General features: G+C 35.3%; 3 protein-coding genes across 3 annotated transcripts; 2 read left to right on the forward strand and 1 right to left on the reverse strand.

Annotated features, from left to right (window-relative positions):
• The first annotated feature begins 46 nt into the window (after positions 1-46).
• On the forward strand, positions 47-903 carry LOC118276402 (uncharacterized). The gene is made up of 3 exons (XM_035594700.2): positions 47-257; positions 338-529; positions 754-903. Exons 1-3 carry the CDS (start codon positions 199-201, stop codon positions 845-847), a joined length of 345 nt encoding a protein of 114 aa, XP_035450593.1. The 5' UTR covers positions 47-198; the 3' UTR covers positions 848-903.
• Positions 860-8,120, forward strand: LOC118276401 (solute carrier family 35 member F2-like). The gene is made up of 4 exons (XM_035594699.2): positions 860-1,001; positions 1,370-1,737; positions 4,936-5,084; positions 5,629-8,120. Exons 1-4 carry the CDS (start codon positions 941-943, stop codon positions 5,795-5,797), a joined length of 747 nt encoding a protein of 248 aa, XP_035450592.1. The 5' UTR covers positions 860-940; the 3' UTR covers positions 5,798-8,120.
• A 392-nt stretch (positions 8,121-8,512) lies between these two features.
• Positions 8,513-19,572, reverse strand: LOC118276253 (RNA polymerase-associated protein CTR9 homolog). Its single transcript, XM_035594499.2, has 19 exons — positions 19,398-19,572; positions 19,211-19,309; positions 17,331-17,570; positions 16,974-17,242; positions 16,439-16,634; positions 16,117-16,344; positions 15,704-15,910; positions 15,457-15,611; positions 14,993-15,163; positions 14,327-14,541; positions 13,869-14,026; positions 13,453-13,581; positions 12,613-13,056; positions 12,180-12,394; positions 11,553-11,679; positions 10,895-11,139; positions 10,399-10,515; positions 10,188-10,289; positions 8,513-9,927 (listed from the first exon to the last, which is right to left on the reverse strand). Exons 1-19 carry the CDS (start codon positions 19,431-19,433, stop codon positions 9,705-9,707), a joined length of 3,576 nt encoding a protein of 1,191 aa, XP_035450392.1. The 5' UTR covers positions 19,434-19,572; the 3' UTR covers positions 8,513-9,704.
• Between the last annotated feature and the right edge of the window lie 134 nt (positions 19,573-19,706).

Below are 19,706 nucleotides of genomic sequence, written 5' to 3' on the forward strand. Positions count from 1 at the left end.
TTTCAAATACACTGTAAGTCTGTAAGTTCGTGTAGTGGTGTTTCTAAACGAACCATTCAATTGTCAGATTTTGTTTTGCCTTTCAGCCCGTGCGAAGAAAATTATGGCTATTTATTGGGATAATTTGATTATTCTCGAGGATTATATCCTAAACATTACAGTATTTACTTAAAAACTTGATCTAAATTAGAGAAGATCATGGAAGACCCTACTTTTAGTGATAAAATAGAAGAGTACCTTTCGGAGCTCGGGCGATGGCTAGTATTCCGTCTTCAAATTGATTTGTTTCTGCTGGTTTTATAAACAAAAGTGTAATATTTTTGTAACTCGTTTTCAGGAGGGTGTGGCGTAGTATTCTTTTGGGTCAGGTGTTGTCATTGTTGCTGAGTGGAAAATGTATATTGACCACTTTATTGCAAAGTGCTACTTGGCAGTTTCCCACGACTGGGCAGCTCGTGGTCCCGTACCTAGCACTGTTTATATTGTTCACTCCATCCCTGCTCTGTAACGGGCTCAAGAGTTTGTCCAAGTAAGTCAAGCTTTCTTTGTTATGTTACCAATATTTACTGCCTACTGTTTATTTTTTCTAATCTTGCACTTCAATGACAATTTTCAACTTAGTTTTCATTGTAAACTATAAAATAATAATGCCAGGCAGTTTAAGACCTTATTCCATTACTTACTGCTCATTAAGTTTCTGTTAGCATAACTAACATAACTAAAGATAACATGATTTTAATTTCTACTTTCCAGAAAATGGTGGGTGGTAATAATAGCCTGTACCCTGGATGTGACAGCAAGTTGGCTGTTGGTAATGTCACAGCGCTTCACATCAGTACTGAGCTGACAGCTGCTGGCCTGCAGTGGAGTGGGGGCCGCCCTCGTTGGAGGAGCATGGCGAGGACAGAGACTCGGAGTAGTCCATGTTGCAGGCGCCACTATGGGCCTCATGGCAGTAGTCTGTGTTGTCTGGGCTGATGTGGAAGGAGCTCCTACTGATGGTTTGTGGAATTTTATATTATGAGTAGTGCTACTAAACAGGACCTTAAAGTTTTAGCAGTAGATCCAAGACAGTTATTCTTGTCTGTGTGGTGTGCCAAACTACAGTGTTCCGGTGATCATGATTGTATCTAGTTTACATCCTAGCTTACAGGAGTTGCACCAGTTGGTAGGTTTGTCCCAAACAAAAGATTTTGTATCAGTAGCACAGTAAAATATGTAGATAAATGGTCAAATATCAGCCATAAAAAATAAATTGCAACAAACCTGGGGATCGAACCCAAGACCTTGTAATTCATAAGTTAATTTTTCATTCAATAACACTAACACACCAAACAGACAATAAAACATTTTCTAATTTCTTTTTCAGGCAAGAACCAGCTAGTTGGCGACATGCTTTGCTTAGCAGGATCCCTCCTTTACTCCATGGTCACAGTGCTACAAGAAATGATGCTCGACACACTATCTTGCTCAGACTACCTAGCATTCCTAGGTCTTATAGGCAGTGTAGTATCCTGTACCCAAACATTTTTCCTAGAATTTGGTGAATTAATGGAGTTTAACTGGTATGACTTGGACACTATAGTCCAACTTAGCAGTTACTGTTCTGTGCAGACAATATTCCAGATATTACAATGCTTTATGCTAAGGGATGCTGGATCTATTATACTGCACTTGTCATTCTTGTCAGCGGATTATTATACTCTCATAGCCGGGATGTACATATTCCAGTTTAAGGTGAGTTTGTTTTTAATATGTTTTACAAACCAGTTGTTCTTTTATCTTGATTGATAACGATAATATTTATACATACAAATTGTGATTTACCCCCATTTGCCCCAATGAGAGGCCCAATTACCCCCTTTCCCGATCTTCCCAATCCCCAATTCCCCAACAACGCTTAAGGCGCGGTGAATAGACAACTTTTATGTATTTGAGGGGTGAAGCAGGTGAAGTGGGTCTCGTGTACTGAGGGGTGCACCGTGCAAATGTCATTGATACGCGTATTCCATTTTATTTAGGAGCGTAATTTCGCTACTATAGTTTCATGGACGAGTGGCCCAGTGCGTTGCTGTCTAGATTCGCGTTCCGTGATCCTTAAGATCGAATCTCATTACTCGTATTAGTTTTTGTTTTCTTATTTTTTCAATATTATGTTGTATACATTTTTATTTTATTTTTATTTATTTTTTTTATTAGTTTTTTTATGACTAAAACCGAAATCGAACAATAAATTACTCAAACTTACTACTACTATAGTTTTTGCGCTAGTGACAGTTGCCTGTATGACGTTGACGTCTCTCAGTACCACATAATTAGGGATGGACATTAGAAAGATCTTTTTTATCGCTATCGATACTCGCAGCATACATTGAATTCTCTTTAATTTTGTTATTAAAGTGTGTTGTTTAGTTGTGCAGTGTATCTGCGTGTATATAATGTCAGATATACAGATACAGATTCAGATGATCCTGACTCAGATAATAATATGAGTTTGGACGAATAAAAAGTAAATAATTTTTCTTAGCAACTTTTTAACCCATTTTATAATGTTCCGTTGTTTCATCAACATAATTAAGGGTTTTTTAAAAATAAAAATTAAACTACGCACAATATATTTTGTTTTCTATTCCAAAAAATCATCGACTTCCTATCCATATCCATCATAGCAGTACATCTCATCACTAAACACGTCTATGTCAGTCAAGGAGCGTGTGTGACGCAATGATATTATATATAATCTGAGGATATATATATATATATACATATTATATAATATTATCTGAATCTGAATATTATTTCTTTACAATAAGTATGACGTCTCTATTAGTAAAACCTCATTGGTGTGACGTGTCGAAGATCTGACACGTTTGGCTCTCCCGGACCCTAAAGGTCTCAGCACACATATGGGATCGGAAAGGGATCGTAACCGTAACGCCTTTCGCCTCGCTGTCAACCAGGCGTCAACCTACCGTATGCACGTAACGAAAGCGTATCAGCAGCGCCTGTACGTCAACTCGGCTACGGCTAGGCGACACCGACTAGACTAACACGATAGTTAGTCGGTACGGAGAGACGTAAGCGCGGGGACGGAGAAACGTAAGCGTGGGGACGATGAGCCGTAAGCGCGGGAATTCAAGTTCGGAGCCTGTTCCGAGGCGAGGCGATTACGTTATTATTCCGATTAGTGTGCGTTGCAGTAGGGAGTTTAATACAAACCATTCTGAACGGCTCGAGGCGATACGGTGACGATCCCTTTCCAATCCCATATGTGTGCTGAGACCCTAAACAGTCGCTACAGTCAAAGATAAGTTTTTACATTCAATATTCTGCACTTATAAGCAGTACTAACCTTTTAAAAACTAAAAAAGGGATAGGAGGATATATAAATAAAACACCAATATTAGTATAAAATATGTATTATTCATCTTCAATAATTAGGAGAATGTCATCTAAGAATTGGGTAGGGGGTCGGGGTATATTTTCTTGGTATCTTTCCCAACTGAGATACCATATTATACAGGCCGAGATGCACGCCACTGACGAATAACTAATAATTCCAAGACTCTTCTGCCAATAGAGTTACTGCGACCAGTCGCAATTGTACAATTTACACAGCGATCCATGTCGTCAACATCCAATTGATAGGCTTAAACAGTTGTCCAAAATAGAGAGTCAGGTAATTTAGAGATGCAAGATCCGTCAAAAGTCCTTTATAAAGCCGAGGTCGTGGGGTTAAACAATAAAACATGGAAAATACGTGCACACTCAGAACGAAACACAATGAACGAGTGTCATCTGTCAATCGGTATATGACTGATATCAGACAGGAGTGTTGTAAGAAGTTTAAATCACAGAGTACGTTATACATAAATGATTAAATAATCATAAATGTTTGATAACTTAATTTAAGTTTTCTCGCTTCCCAGATAGAAACAAGGTACCATATTTTGTGATTTCCCTTAGAAAAAAATTACGGTTTTTTTTAATATACATTTCAACTAGTTAACTGCTGGGCCCAAAAGTCCCCTTCTCCTTTCAAGAATGGTACGGAACGTTACTGAATGTGTCATCTGCACCATGCTACGCGGTAATAGTATATGAAAAAATTAATTGTATTTACACAACTTATAATTCAAATCGATTTCGTACAAAAAAATATACTGACAACCCAACTCAGAAAAAGCTAATTACAAAATAAAATATTACAAACAGCAAAAAGATATGTTAGTGAATGATTATTTTCTGAGCGGCGATTGACACAAACTGACATAGGTCCACCAAGCAGCGCGCCTCAGCGGTCACTGCCGGTCCGCGTAGGAATGAAAGAGAAACGAATAGATGTCATGATCGGACGACGTTTTGTTCGATTCGTTCTGAGTTATTTATCATGAATTATATTAATTCTTACAAATATCTCATTTCAATCGACAAATAAATAAGGCAGATCCCTTTATTATTTTAAATTACGTCACTGTTATTAATTTTATTAAGATATGTTCATAAATAATATAGTTACAATGGCTAGAATTTCAATTTAAATGGTTAGTTTATGATTTTTTTCTATTGAGAAAATTAATAGAAATCGTGTTTTGAAGAAGGTGGTCCATTCATAAAAATGATCAAGATTAACGTTTTCGAGGCAAGCTACGTGACACCGAGCAGCGTAATACGACGCCACGCATCGTCACATCGTGTGACCTTAATAGCGACTAATATAAGAATTATGTATTTATAGTATTTTATGTTTTAGTATAGTATTATTGTATTAATATGGGCCTTCGTTGCCTGATATAAATCAATAAATAAAATAAAAATAAATAAGGGGCATGTAAACACAAATAAAAACTCAAACACATTTACCACACATTTATTTTAAACATCAATAAGTAAAATTGTATACACGAATCAAGTCTTATGACTGTTACATTTCAGTTCCACGCTCTCTATTTCCTGTCGTATACGCTGGCGATGGTCGGAGTCTTCCTCTTCAGCTCGCGACCGACGCGACAACCGCCGCCGCAACCAGACAGACTGCCGCAACTAGTCAACGACTCGGTACAGTCACAGGATAATGTATCTATGTAAGTTCTTTTATTGTATTTTCTTTATTATATTTTTTTTTCCTTTTTATTAGCTCGGCTTCTAGGCCGTGTTTAAGAGTCAGTCAGTACAGGCCAAAGCTTAGCACTTAGCTTTGGCCTCATATGTATGTCTTTATTTATTATTATTAAGTGTTGATTACACCTTCCTTTCGCCAATGTCTGGGTTCTGTAACCTGTAATTATGTTTGGTTGTGAAATCGTTCTTTATAATATAGTTGATGAACCTATTCCTCAATACCTATATTTTGCCAGTTATGTTTATTTAATTTATTTTATAAGGCATGTCAACAGAATAAACGCAAAATTAATGAAAAACAAGATGAAGACACAAGATCATGCGCTTATGCCAATTATAGACATGCACCACATAGTTAGTTATGATAGTCATACTATGAAGTAGGAGATAAGCCGATTGCCTTTCGGTGTTATTTCAAGCTCGTCTTTGCTTCTACTCAGAATTTTCTAGTACTATGCCCCCGAAATAAATAGTTAACTACATTTTTATATGATCTTTCTTTTACAGGGAATACACGGTCCCGACCCTAGACTGTATACCCATAGAAGGTTTGGAGCCACCAATGAGCAGAGACACGACATTCACATCATTCCTAGGAGGCCCACAAACAATTCCTAACGGCACCGTTACCTTCGCGCAAACCAACGGTGCGCAGAACTCAAAAGAGGCCTGTTAATGTAAGTTTGTGTCGTAGGAACCTTAGAAACTTAGGCTGGAGATTATAATATGCCATTAACTAAAATAGCAAAGAAAAAGAATAAAATTATTTGTAAAATGGTTATGAAAAACAATTTTACTAACTTCATATTTTTCATGATAATATTTAATAGACGTTATACTTTCGAGCTTATAATAACATGCACAAAAAATATCTTCATAACTTAAAAGAAATTTTTTTTCTCAAATAAAATATAAATTATTTTGTGAAGGCAATCTCCAGCTATGGTCTAAGCTAGGAAAATATTTACGAAATTGAATAATTAGAAATATTTGTATCTTCTGCCCGTAATTGTAATCTTTATGCAAAATGCTTATTTTTACCTATTTACAAATAATAAGATTTCTGACAGTGAACCAAAAGGTTTGACAAAGATTTACAATTTATTAAAGTTCTTTTCTTATGTAAAACATAAATGTTAGCATAATATCACACGGAGTATTAGATTACTCATTTTGTAAGGTCTAAATATCGTGCTAAGGTTTCACTGTCATCTTACTAGTCATTCTCATGTAGACATAAGACTGTCCGCCTTTTTTTATTATCATGCCGATAACTAGCTACAGGATATAGCTTCTAGAATGATCTAAGAACGTTCTGGAAACTGTGGCTTACAAGTCTTTTTCAAATAACCCAACATGAAGATTTTGCACTCAGGAGATATCGCTAGTGAGTCGTAAGGTCCTAATAGTCCCGAGTTGATAGACATTGAGGAAATAATCTATTGGTCAAGAGACCTATAGCTACACTAACCTTTGTTGAAATGCACAATAAACCAGTAAACGCAGTAAAAAAATATTATAAATTGGATCTTACCTCTCCACAATCCATGAAAGTTCACTAAAAAAACACAAGACATATTATAATAACCACAGATACAAAATACACAAAGACATTCAAGCAAATTATTATACTTACTACAGCATACTGTAAGAAAAAATAAAATCATTTAAGAGCTAATGATTGGACTGGAAAGATTTATAGAAATGTAATCATGAAATATTTAACCTCACAGAATATTAGCTATAGAAACACCAACTACCTAGATTACTAGTCATTGATAGTATAGTCTAATATATTAGCGCACATTAAAGTTAAATAGTTTTAGTAATTTATATCTATATTATGCTCCATTTTATTATAACCAACTTATTTCGATTTGAATGAAGGTAACGATAACTGCCACCTGTTCGAATTTTGACTCAAATTTATATCCTCAATATTAAAATAATAGTAATCTTTATATAACATTTTGGAATCTAGTTTCTATAAATTGTGAGAAATTGTACTTATCGATCGTGTTTTTGTAAGTTTTAGAAAATTTAAATTTAGCGAAGGCTGAACGCGGAATTACGAGTATAATAGTTAACATTAGATCGCCACAAGTCCAACATTCATTTTTGTATTGAATTATGATTCCTGATTGAGCTTTATTGTTTTAAACATAAATGTTATTATTATGAAGCAGAGTATTAGCGATTTATAACAATTTAACATTACCCCAGTTGTACATTTTTAACGAATTCCGTTCCGATATTAAGTATTTATTAGCAAAATATATTTCATTGTTGATATTATTTTTATTTCAAATTCTAGTATCGTTATAACGCTCAATTATTAAGAGTAAGTATTAATATTTCTAATAGTGAAAATTTAGTCCATTATTTAGATAAATCTATCAGTAATTGGGATTGTCATTGGAATTGACTAATTGTTCTTTTAGAATTTGTTTTGAAACTGAAAAGATTGAACTCTGTAAGGAAACATGTCTGTTAACATTTCCGTAATAGAAAAAAAAATGTATAAGGAATTAGTTTTACATACATAACCTCACGCCTGTCTCCCATGGTGTTAGGAAGAGATAGCCAATTGCTACGGATCCTACATACCATTATTAGTTTTATCAAACGTAATAAATTATTTGGTTAAATGTAACTTATTGAAAGTACTAACAAAACTGCCGTTTTGTGCAAAATTCATCACTGATCAATCTTTTCAGTGTCTCAACTACAACTTGTATAGTATTATATAAAACATTGATATTATTATTTCATAAGAATTTCTAAAGAAAAGGTTATTTCACCAATATGATGGTTGTGTTATGTTAATTGTAATATATTTAAGCTATTTATTAAATTGTTGCAAGTTATTTAAACGCTAAACACAATATAACTAAACTATGTATAAAAATTGATTTTCTCGAATGTAAAATGCGAATAATTTAAATATAATAATAATATGTACTTCTAAATTGGGACTTAAATATACAATGTTTTCATGATATTGTTGTATTTCTTCTTTTACCTGGCCTTTTCAGATTTGTATTAACACTGAGTCTTAGCTAGATTCGGTTGAATGTCAGTATTTTACACGGAGCGACTGTCATATGCAATTCACCACCTGCGGTTTTACACTAGTAAGATTTTTGAGATTGCTGATTACCTTTAATCTTTGGTCTGTGTAAACCCCGCAACAAACAGCACCCGTCTGTGACGTTTGTGCACGTTTCCGCCATTGACCGCATTTTAACGACATAAGTTTGCATTGTTATTTATTAGTGAAAACTTAGCCTAAAGCGACGTAGATTAAATGAGTATCATAAATGTTGTTATAAAAATCTGTGGTATTTATTTGATTTTTATCGGACGAAAGGATTGTATAAAAACACAAGAGTGACATTTTATATTTTTTATTTCGTTTACAATCATCGCTCTTTAAAATATCAGAACATAATAGGTACAAGATTTGAGAAGAACAGAGCTATAATAACTTGAAGTCTAGAAATAGTCTAAGAAAATAGTAACAGAAAGATCAACTATTTAGCGCAGAACGTCGGAATAATTTAATAATCAGATAACATACAAATATGATAAATCAAGCACTATTTTTTTTTGTCCTAAAAGCAACTTTAACACAACATAATAAGACTTGAAATGAAGTCGCCAGACTACCAAAATTTTAGTTATCATGCAATATGAATAAGATAAATGCCGCGAATATATTATTATTTCACTTCAAATGATTGAAATCAAATACTGACATGTTTTACAATTGCGTTTATTTCTAAGTTCCACAATCCAATGTTCTGCGCTAATAAAGAACTAAACTAGCATTTCATTACACTGGAAGATTAGATTAGGAAGTTCGGTAATTGTATAAAATATTTATCTAAGTAGTGTAAATATCATTCGACAGGAAGCTATGTAAATATTATATCTTTTAGTAACACAAGTTTAAATTTGCTCACTCAAGACACCAACGTGCCGTTAAAAAATCCAATCCTTTTAATGTGACAATATCTAGAGTCATCATGAACATATGCTGCGCTTATTGATTTAGTATTGCGCAAACGCCAATTTACTTTGCGCAAATTATATACATCATAGTACGCTTTGCGCAAGTAAGGTGTGGCTAAACTTGAAATAGCGCAACTGGTAAATAAATGTCGTACAAAATATACTATACAATGTTTGCATTGCGCAAAATGTTTGTACAAAATCTAGCACAATCAATTTGCACATTTAAATTATTGCTTGTTGATGGTCCCTTACCGACCTATGGAACTTAGTTAACGGGCATAGTGCGTTCCAAATTGTAAACAACCCAAATACGAGTGCCGATCACTAAACACCATCTAAATAAATGTCCTTCAATTGACTATCAACTAATCTGATATTAACCAGTGTCAATTAAACACTCCTTCCTAATAAATCAAGCGTCTGTCCTAACTGTCCATTAGCTCAAGAACAACGAAAGTACATTTGTAAATACATATACTTACAGATAACTGAAAAATAAGTTTACCTTGCAGGTAAAGAAAACTAAAGACAAAACCCTAAAACTAATGAAATATTTACAACTTAATCTAAGCTTCATCTTCACTGGCGGAGACAGATTTTCTTGATACTGGTGTGTCTGGTCGGGAATTTCTGGATCCTGATCTTGACCTCGATCCAGATCGGGATCTGGATCTGGATGCGCGGGATCCAGCTCGGGAGCCAGACCTGCTTCGGGATCCACTCTTTGACCTTGAACGGGATCTCGACCTCGATACGCTCTTCGATTTTGAACGGGATCTGCTCTTTGACCTGCGAAATAATAATAGACGTTAAGAGGTTGTACGTAATATACAACAGAATATTGGATTCTTAAAGACTAAATGCTCTACTTATATAAATTATGAAGCATATCAAGCACAATGAGAATCGCTGCTTACAAGCTCCAAAAAGGAAAATAAATCTTACTTATTTAAAAAGCAATGACACACTTAAATATCTTTATATTATTATATTATATATATAAACGATGATGTTCATGACGATAATATAAACAAAACAATTGTCAATACCTGGATCTAGATCTAGAAACGCTTTTAGACCGGGAACGGCTCTTTGAACGAGACCTACTTTTGGATCTTGAACGGCTTTTAGATCTGGATGCACTCTTAGACCTAAAATGTATCAATTAAATAAGAACTTACAACTATATTCTTTGTTACTATGGTAACAAAAAATAATTAAATGCTAATTATTGAATAAAAAACCCCGAAAGACGCTTACCTAGACCTGCCTTTAGATCTGGAACGGCTTTTAGAACGCGATTTACTTTTGGATCTTGAACGACTTTTTGCGGATCCCGACCTTGATCGACTGCGAGATTTTGACTTGGACCTTGATCTAAAAAAATTCGCCATTTAGACTAAAAACTCACACTCTCAAAGATAATCCTTGATATATTTTTTTATGTTGAATTGCTTAAAACCATTTCTAGCTTTGCCTGCGGTTGATGTAAAACACTCGCATAATCTTTCAAACGCCGCTTCTTTCATACTTGATTATATTATCTGTCTACAAAGTTTTAGACAAACAATTTTTGTCACATATAATCCTATGTGACAAAAATCACAATAGAGATCAATACTCGGAATGACTAGTATGTGACAAAAATTGTTTGGCTAAAACTTTTGTTCTTGTTGTAAGAAGAGATCTTTGTCCATCAGTAGGACAGTTTGCAAATAAAGAAATATTCTATAAATAAAATCTTAAAAATGAATACCTGTCGCTATCCGACGCAGACATGATCCGTTTCCTTCCTTTATTCGCCGGAGGGCTGCGACTTCCACCGCTCCGACTTCCACTGCCGCTGCGACTTCTACTCCGGGACTTGCGAGAAGTGTCCGACTCCGATTCGGAAGTCGATATCGTTTCCTTGGAAACAATCTTCGCGCGCTGTTTGGCGCCCAGTTTATCCGCTTCCTTCGCTGCTCTTGCCTTTTCGCGTTTACCGATGCCTTTTTCACCCTGTGTATAAGAAATTGTTAATTTAATACCAAGTTTATGATAAGATATATGGTCTATTTTTTGTATTGTTACCGGTAAACCAAGCTGACGGCCCACCTAATGATAAGTGGACACCGCAACCTATGTAAGTACTTAATTTACATTTAACAAAAATATGAAATACTCTCAAGTATTGAGTCAAGATATCTTTCTATACTTTTTTATAATAATGTTTTACATTTAATTAATAAAAAAATAAGACTTTTATATGCAACGTCACGCCTTTTATCCCCAAAGGGGTAGACAGAGGTGCACATTACGGCACGTAATGCCGCTATACAATGTACACCCACTTCACCATTTGTGTTATAAGTCCCATGTAATAGGGAGGTAAGACTTTTATCTGTGATTAATGTATAGAGTTTTCAACTGACCTTCTTCCTGCCTCGTTTCTTAGGTGGGTCGCGATCACTATCGCTGCCAGAGGTTCTCCTACTCTTACGTTTACCTCCCTTCCGAGGCTCGCCAGGCTCACGTTTGCGTTTACGTTTCGGCTCACGTCTGCAAGAAAATGAATATGTTTAGTTACAGTTTACAGTTAAAAGTTAGTACATATCGTCACGCCTTTAATCCCCGAAGGGGTAGGCAGAGGTGCACATTATGGCACGTAATGCCACTGTGTACACCCACTTTTCACAATTTATGTTGTAAGTCCCATGTAATAGGTGGTGAGCCTATTGCCATATACCGGGCACATTTCCAGACTCCGTGCTACCACTGAGAAATTTTCGAAAAACCGAAAAAAGCCCAGTAATACTTCGCCCGACCCGGGAATCGAACTCGAGACCCCTTGCCCGGCAGTCGCACTTGCAACCACTCGGCCAACGAGGCAGTCAAAAGTTAGTTAAAAGTTAGCTTTAATAATATCAAACTAGAGTTGGAATTTGTTTGAAGAAGTGTTTTGTGTTGAGTCAAGCAACAAGAAAAGCGCAGTCAAAATTTGATTTTAATTACACTGTGTTAAAGTTGATATTTGTTTAGAGAGTTATTTGAACACTTACTTGTCTTCTCTAGGTCCTTCGCTTCCACTGCCAGGTGAGTCTGACACGTACTCATCCTTTCTCCTGCCGCGGCCGCCTCCTTTCGACTTGTTCTCAGTCGGCATGTCGGCGAATAACAGAGCGTTCTTCGTCTTCTCTTTGTACTCTTGACGCTTCTGTAACATCTCCACTGTGCTCTTCTGTTGTTCTTCTTCGCGACGTTTGCGTTCTTCTTCCTGTTAAGAGAAAATTGTTGGTTAGTTTTTGTTTGACAGTAAACACTTTTAAACAGGGAAGTAAATAATAAATATTTTATGAGTCTAAATATTGTACAAATTGATCTTTGCAATTGCGAATGTGATGGAACTTGAAAGAGAAATAGTCTGTAAGAATTGTACTTTAGGTAAATATGTAAGATGTTATATAATTGTGTAAGGAAATAGTTATAGCATACCTGTTGTCTGCGGAAAGCCTCTCTTTGCTCACGTTGTTTATCTCTGAGCGAAAGCTCTTCATCATGTTGCCTTCTCGCACGGGCGACGTGCCACTGCGCTTGAGACAATAAATCAGCACAAGTTCTAGCTTCTTGGGCCGCAGCGGCTCCTGCCTCGGCCTCACCCAGGCGTGCAAAGTGACGGTGAGACACGTGTAGTTCGTGTACTGCGCGAAGTACAACGCGGAGGTCGGATCGCTCGTCCTTTAATACGGCGGCGGCGCGGCGTCGCAGCGTGAGCGCGGTGTTGTACTGCAGCGCGGCGTCGTGCGGCGCGACGCGGCGGGCGCGCAGCAGCGAGGCGCGCGCGGCGCCGGCCCGCCCCGCCAGCGTCTGCGCGCGCGCCACCCACGTCAGCCACTCCACGTCGTGGTGCATGCGGAACTTGCGCACGCAGTTCTCGTACTATACGGGGAAATGCAATTATATTATTATTCACTGTTCGTAACACACAATTGGGTAGTTTCCTAGGTAAAAAACAAATTATTTTGACTTTTCAATACAATGAAAGTAGTAATATTGACAAGTTGGAAACTACCGTATTGACGTATAATTACTAGACGAAAGATATAAAGAACGAAAATCAATTTTCATACGAAATACAAAAAGCTAATGGAAAATCTTAGAGACGTGTTATTGAAAAAGCCTAAACCCCATTTGCCAAACTAGTAAAAGTATTGAGTTTATGGCAAACTCCCCTTTTATAGAAGAGACTCACAGTCAAACAGTGGACTCTTAGAAGCTACAAAAAATAAACGAATATTGACAATAACGATTTTAAGGCTGCAATCTGCCACTTACCATCTGTATAGCATTGATGTACTGTTTCTGTTCGACGTAAATGTGAGCGATGTTCATCCAAACATCGGGGAAGTCGGCCGTCGCTTCACGCACTTGAGCGAATATGTCGCGAGCTTCGTTTATACAACCCTGTTACAAAATAAAAAGATAAGTTAACATCTTTAATAATTTTTAGTCTAATATTTTAAAGTTGAAGTATTTGTGCTGAAACTTATGAAAGCGCTAATCTCCGGAACTACTGGTTCAAATTCGAAAAGTATGTTTCGGTTGGATAGTCCATTTATCAAAGAACGCTATAGACCATGAAACATTCTGACTAAAGTAATTTAATAGAAACCGGGCAGCAGGTGTAACTGCACGAAAAATAACTGGTGAAATAACAAAACAATTTTAATAGAAAGTAAACAATAACTTACCTTATGTGCAAGCACACATCCAATTCCATTAGCCGCCCATATATTCTTGGGATCACTCTTTAGTACTTGTTTGTACATAGTGAGCGCACGCTCTTGATGTCGCTTTTCCCTGTCTTTCTCACGACAAGGCTGATGTAGAGTTTGGAGCCATACATTACCTGAAAGAAACATTAATTTCATTAATAATCATATAAGTTATGAGAGAACTATGAAAGACAGGAATTTATGTCTTCACTACAACTAACGACTGAAATGACTGATAGAAATTTAAAATCTCTTAATTTTTTACAGAATTTCTTCTTAATTTCTTTCTATACAAGTAATGCCAAAATTTAATCTTACAATAGGCTGTTAATAAAGTCAAAGTCCAAATTATTTATTTCTAATTGACCAGGAAGGCACTATAAATAATCTTTATAACCTAGAAAATAAGGTTCACAATTTCAAAATGAACTTACCAAGAGCAATAAGCGAATAAGCATCATTAGAAGTGCTAGAATTCTGTAGAATCCTTTCAAACTTCTTCTGTCCCGGTCCCCACTCTTGCTGAGCCAAATGCAGGTTGCCTAGCAACGACCAAGTGTCTGGATGTTCCGTGTTCACTTTCAAAGCCTCTTTGAACCAATCAGAAGCTTCGTAGATTTGTCCTTTGTCGCGGGCCATGCAACCTAACCTGTATGGAGAATGTGTTGTTTTAAATATAGTTTACAGACATAATCAGAAAGCATAAAACTCTACAAAGATCAATAATATGTAAGTAGGTTAAGGGTTATCTAATTAATCAGGTATCTAAAGCATAACTGTATACAAAATCAATACAAAACTTTAAATTAGCCAAAGTCAAAATTAATTTCAATCATCATATCAGCCATAGAATGTCCACTGCTGAATATAAACCACCCCCAATGATTTCCAAATAGGCTGGTTGGAAGCGTCTTGCATCCATCCAGCGGCTCCGTGCGACCTTAGTCAGTTCGTCTGTCCAATATTTCAAAAACCAAAGAAAATTCCTGATGACAAATGTGAAGCTATTCGCTTATTCCAAGAAACAATATACTCTTCTTTAATAAGTTACTTTTAAATTTTTAAATCAAATATGGAAGTATAAAGGTATTTTATCTTACCTCAAATAACAATCGATGTAGTTGGGATGTTCCTTCAAGATGTCCTTGTATAGTTTCTCAGCCTTGTTGTACATGCACAGCGCTTCATTCAACCGCGCCAGATTGTAACTAGTTGTTACCGCTATTGAGTTGTAGTATTGAGCATCTAATGTTTCTGCGTCGGCTTTTTCTCTGAAAGAATAATTAAAATTTGTTATTTTGTCATATTTTTATAAATAACAATGTATAGACAGACTACTTATTTGGTATGCAATAAAGAATATTAAGATAGAAGGTAAGAAAAAGTAGGTATTGGTTGGTTACTAAGCTGACAAATATAAATATACAATTTAATAGAGTAATAGATACTTTCTCTGAAATGAATCAATTCTCAACTGCATACCACTTAACTAGACTGATTTCATATAAATGTTTCCCATATTTTTTTAATTATCGGGATAATAGAATGTAAGAAAATATTTTACCTTTCAAGAGCTTCTTCCAAATAATTCTTGGCTTCATTCAAATTCCCGAGTCTGTAATGTAGGGCTGCCACATTGTTCAATATTTCTGCAGGTATGTCTGCATTCACTTTCTCTTTCAGAATCTTCATTGCTGTGCTATACGCGTTGAGAGAACCCTACAAAAGAAACATATCGTGTTAGACATGGGCACATAGAATGACCAATGTTGGTCACCAACTCCAAAACTATAAAACTTGGTACACCTTACCTGTAAATCATTTTGCTCCAATATTTGTGCCAATTCAATCCAAGCTTCAACATCATCTGGGAACTGTTCTGTGACCTTCTTCAAATGTTGGCGAGCAATATCTCGCTTTGATTGTGAAGGAGAGTTTGCGTATAAAGATCCTAAAATCTTCATTGTTTCGTAGTTTCCTGGTTGGACTTTCAGTACTTTTTCGAAACATTGCGCTGCCTGTATAGATCAAAAATACACGAATTTAGTATTAAGTCAAGAAAACACAAATCTGATAAGAATTAAGCAAGTGTTATGAACCCTGGTAAAGCTCGAAAGTCGTCGAGCATCCTCGAAAAGTTCAAGTAACTTATTTATTTTTAATAATAAAAAATGAGCTAAATAAAAAACTGAGGCAATTATCGTATAAAAAGATAAAAACTTACATTCTCTGTATCCCCTCTATAGATGTACATTTGTCCCAGCCCGTAATGTGGCAGAACAAAGTTGGGTGGCGCGTACTGAGTAGCCTGGTAGTAATACTGGAAAGCTTGGTCACAGTCGCCTTGAGCATGGAACGCCCTAGCGAGGTGATGGCAACTTTCTGCTCGCATGGCTTCGTTTTCCGTGTTGTGGAACGCATGTAAAGCTAAGTGCTGTACCTTGCTATAGTCCTACGAAAAAATAGAGGATTGTTAATTAGATATTTCTAACATTAACATAAAAAAGAAACAAAATATTTAAATAGGTATAAGAACACCAACTTACCTTTTTGAAAAAGAAATGATTAGCCAAATGGTTCAAGACCATAGGGTTTTTGGGGTCAATAGCGTAAGCTTTTGACAACATGATCACAGCCATTTTGTTTGATTCACTCTCTTGTAAGTTCAGTTTGAGAATAGACAAGCCCACAAGGGCGCCGACACACTGTGGGTCCAACTGTAATGCTCTTTCGAAGGCCATTCTGGAAGAAAAAAATATAAATAAGAAAATGACGATTAACTATAATTTTATTGGAAAAATATGAGAACATGATCCATAAACCAGTAACAAATTCTCATGACCATTTTTCTCTAAATCAATAAGTTTTTGGCTTTGAGTTAAGTATAAATTATTTCCAATAAGTTCTACTAAAGATGATGTTTGTTTGTTTCGGCTTTTATTCAATCCACTACCGGTGCTACAGCAGACTTTCACATCATCACAGGATACAACTCTCTTAAGGATTTGACGAGTTATTAAATGAAAGAAAATAACTTATTTTGCGGGCTTTAACTTCTTCACAAATAAAAAAATATCTTACCTTGCTTTCTCCTGATTATTCAGCTTCATAAAACAATGACCCATTCCCAATCTTAAGGCAGCTGGACTGTCAGGATTAGTTCTTAAAGCTTTCTTGTAAAAAGCCAATGCTCCTCTGTAATCTTTCCGGTTGAATGCAATGCATGCTTTACCGAGCAACGAAGGCACATTGTTAGGAGATTGGTTCAGCACAAAGTTAAACTGGGCATCTGCTTGTTCCATTTTATCACCTTCGAGGAGACAAAAGTATGCTCGACCAAGGAGATGGTTCTGAAAGGGAAATATGTTGTTAGAAATATACTTTTATATAGATTTGACTCCAAAATATATAAAATAAAATTAATTTGAAATAACTTACTTGATCATACATAATAATTTTGTCAGCCATTGTGTAGAGAAGAGTTGCCTTAGTGAACAACTCTTTTTTCTTGTCTTTCAACTTTTCTTTATTGGCCTCCTGTACATAATATGCGGCCAACATGTCGAGGGCTCGCATTTGATCTCTTTCAAAGTCCCTGTACTCAATGTTGGCCTCCGTACGGGAGGCCTCCAATATCTTGAGGAAGTCATCGATCTTCTTTTGTTTGTAATATGCAAGCTGAAAGGAAATTATAGTTTTTTGTTAATAACATACTTGTTGAAGCAAAAATGTCTTTTAAGTAGTGCCTAACATAAAACCTTGATATTTTTGTATGCAAAATATTTTCAACCTTCAGTTGTATTGAATTAAGCTGTAAATTAAATAGATAATTTTTCAAATTGGTTGATAGTATAATATCAACAAACTCAAAACAAAACTATCTACACCTACACTAATAATATTATGCTGTACCTTTAAGCAATTATATGACATACCTATTTTATATTGACTGCAATCAGAACAAATTCTTAGTGCACATTTACAAACTAACTGCATTACATTAAATACCAATGTGAAAATATTATTCCCACAAAAATCATAACTTACATATAGGGACTACCTGGAATAGATTCCTATTGTTTAGACAATTACCTAGAATTGTCTCCTGGTTTTGAATAGGGAGATAAACTACCTTATCTATTTTAGGTATTATTTAAGATAAGCCTATAAAACAATAGATAAACTAGTTCACACTTTTTAAAACATATTTTCTTAGAAAAATACCATACAAAATCCTTATCAGTTTTGAATAGAGCCCTATTGTTCCCTAATTATCTTTTCTAAGGACATTTCTATTGTTCACTTTTTACTGGAATTTACCTACATGTTTCTCACAAAAATTGTAAAAAATACCACAAGTCAAAGATTATTATGATAATATGATCCTTTAAAACTTATGGATAATTTGACAAATTATCAACAAATAGCTAATGGCTGTTAGGAAATAGAAAAATAAATAAAATTTTCTATTTCTAATTACTTTAACTGATTTCAATTGGATTATTAATACAGAAGAATTACATACTATTTTCTAAACCCAGTTAGGATAGAAATACCTAATTTTGTATCTGGTTTTTATGATGTACTCTTTGATATTAACTAATTGCAATTGCATTAGAGATATCAGAAAATAGATTTGTTTATTAATTCCTGGTCTGTTGAAAAATAGATTTAAGCCCTTATATTTTAATTGATTTGTATGGGCATTAAACAAAACTCATTAGTTTTATTACTGAACTTACATACATAGAACAGAATCTCATTAGATTTTATGAGAATGCCATGTTCCAACAACCTGTTGAAACCTGATCTTGAACATCCCAACTGCATATTGCAGTTAAGATAACAGGTATTACTTGAGTTATAGAACATTGAATTAAAACCTACAGGTACATAGGAAAGTATGGAACCAGTATAAGTGTTTCTTAATTTCTAAATGTACTGAGAAATTACCATATTCCAACCAGTGATAATATTAAGTGGTTCTTGAGAAATTATCTAACAGCAAATAGATACAAGTGTTATTGTAAGAATTATGCACATAAACAAGTATAACTAAAGATTTTCGACTAGAAAAACAACTAATATCTATCCTTATTTGACTCATTACAAAACTATTATTGACATATTATACTATCAGTAACTTTCACACGAAAAATGGACAAGAATAAGCTTTCATAACGCATACATAGTAGAAAACATATTGTACTTTTAATTTCATTCTTGAAAATCAATGTTCTAATAAAATTATTGCTGTTAGGCGCTTGGAAGCGCTACGTGTAACCAGCGTAAACAAATTTTGAGGTTAGTTTACTTACCCCAACATTGATCCAGACGTTGAGCTGCGATCTCTCCTGCTGCAGTATACTAAGCACTTCATCTCCAGAAGGTAATTGCTCCGGATCCAACTCAATCACCTAAATAAACAAAAATAATGTATTACGACACTGTCACTTTTGCTACACTAAAATTAAACATTTCATATTATCAACACTAAACAATCACCTCGTCCGTGCTCATTAACGGGATTTCAAGCGACATTTTTGCTGTTTGTTTATTACACACTACACTACTACATCACCAAATACTAAATCTATATTTAATAAAATTTCACAAAATACGCGGCGCTGACGAACTAACGCTACGGTCGAGCGAGCGAATGCGAATGACGGAACGAATGACTGATACCGATTTCGAGGCGAACGCGACCGAGTTTGTCTCTTACCCCCACTCTTTGCTGTGTTGCCATTACTATTTTTATTTTACTTACCAAACTTGGTAAGTAAATATTTTGTAGCTATTACATATAGTATG

Source organism: Spodoptera frugiperda, chromosome 31 (assembly GCF_023101765.2).
Source record: "Spodoptera frugiperda isolate SF20-4 chromosome 31, AGI-APGP_CSIRO_Sfru_2.0, whole genome shotgun sequence".
NCBI lineage: Eukaryota > Metazoa > Arthropoda > Insecta > Lepidoptera > Noctuidae > Spodoptera > Spodoptera frugiperda.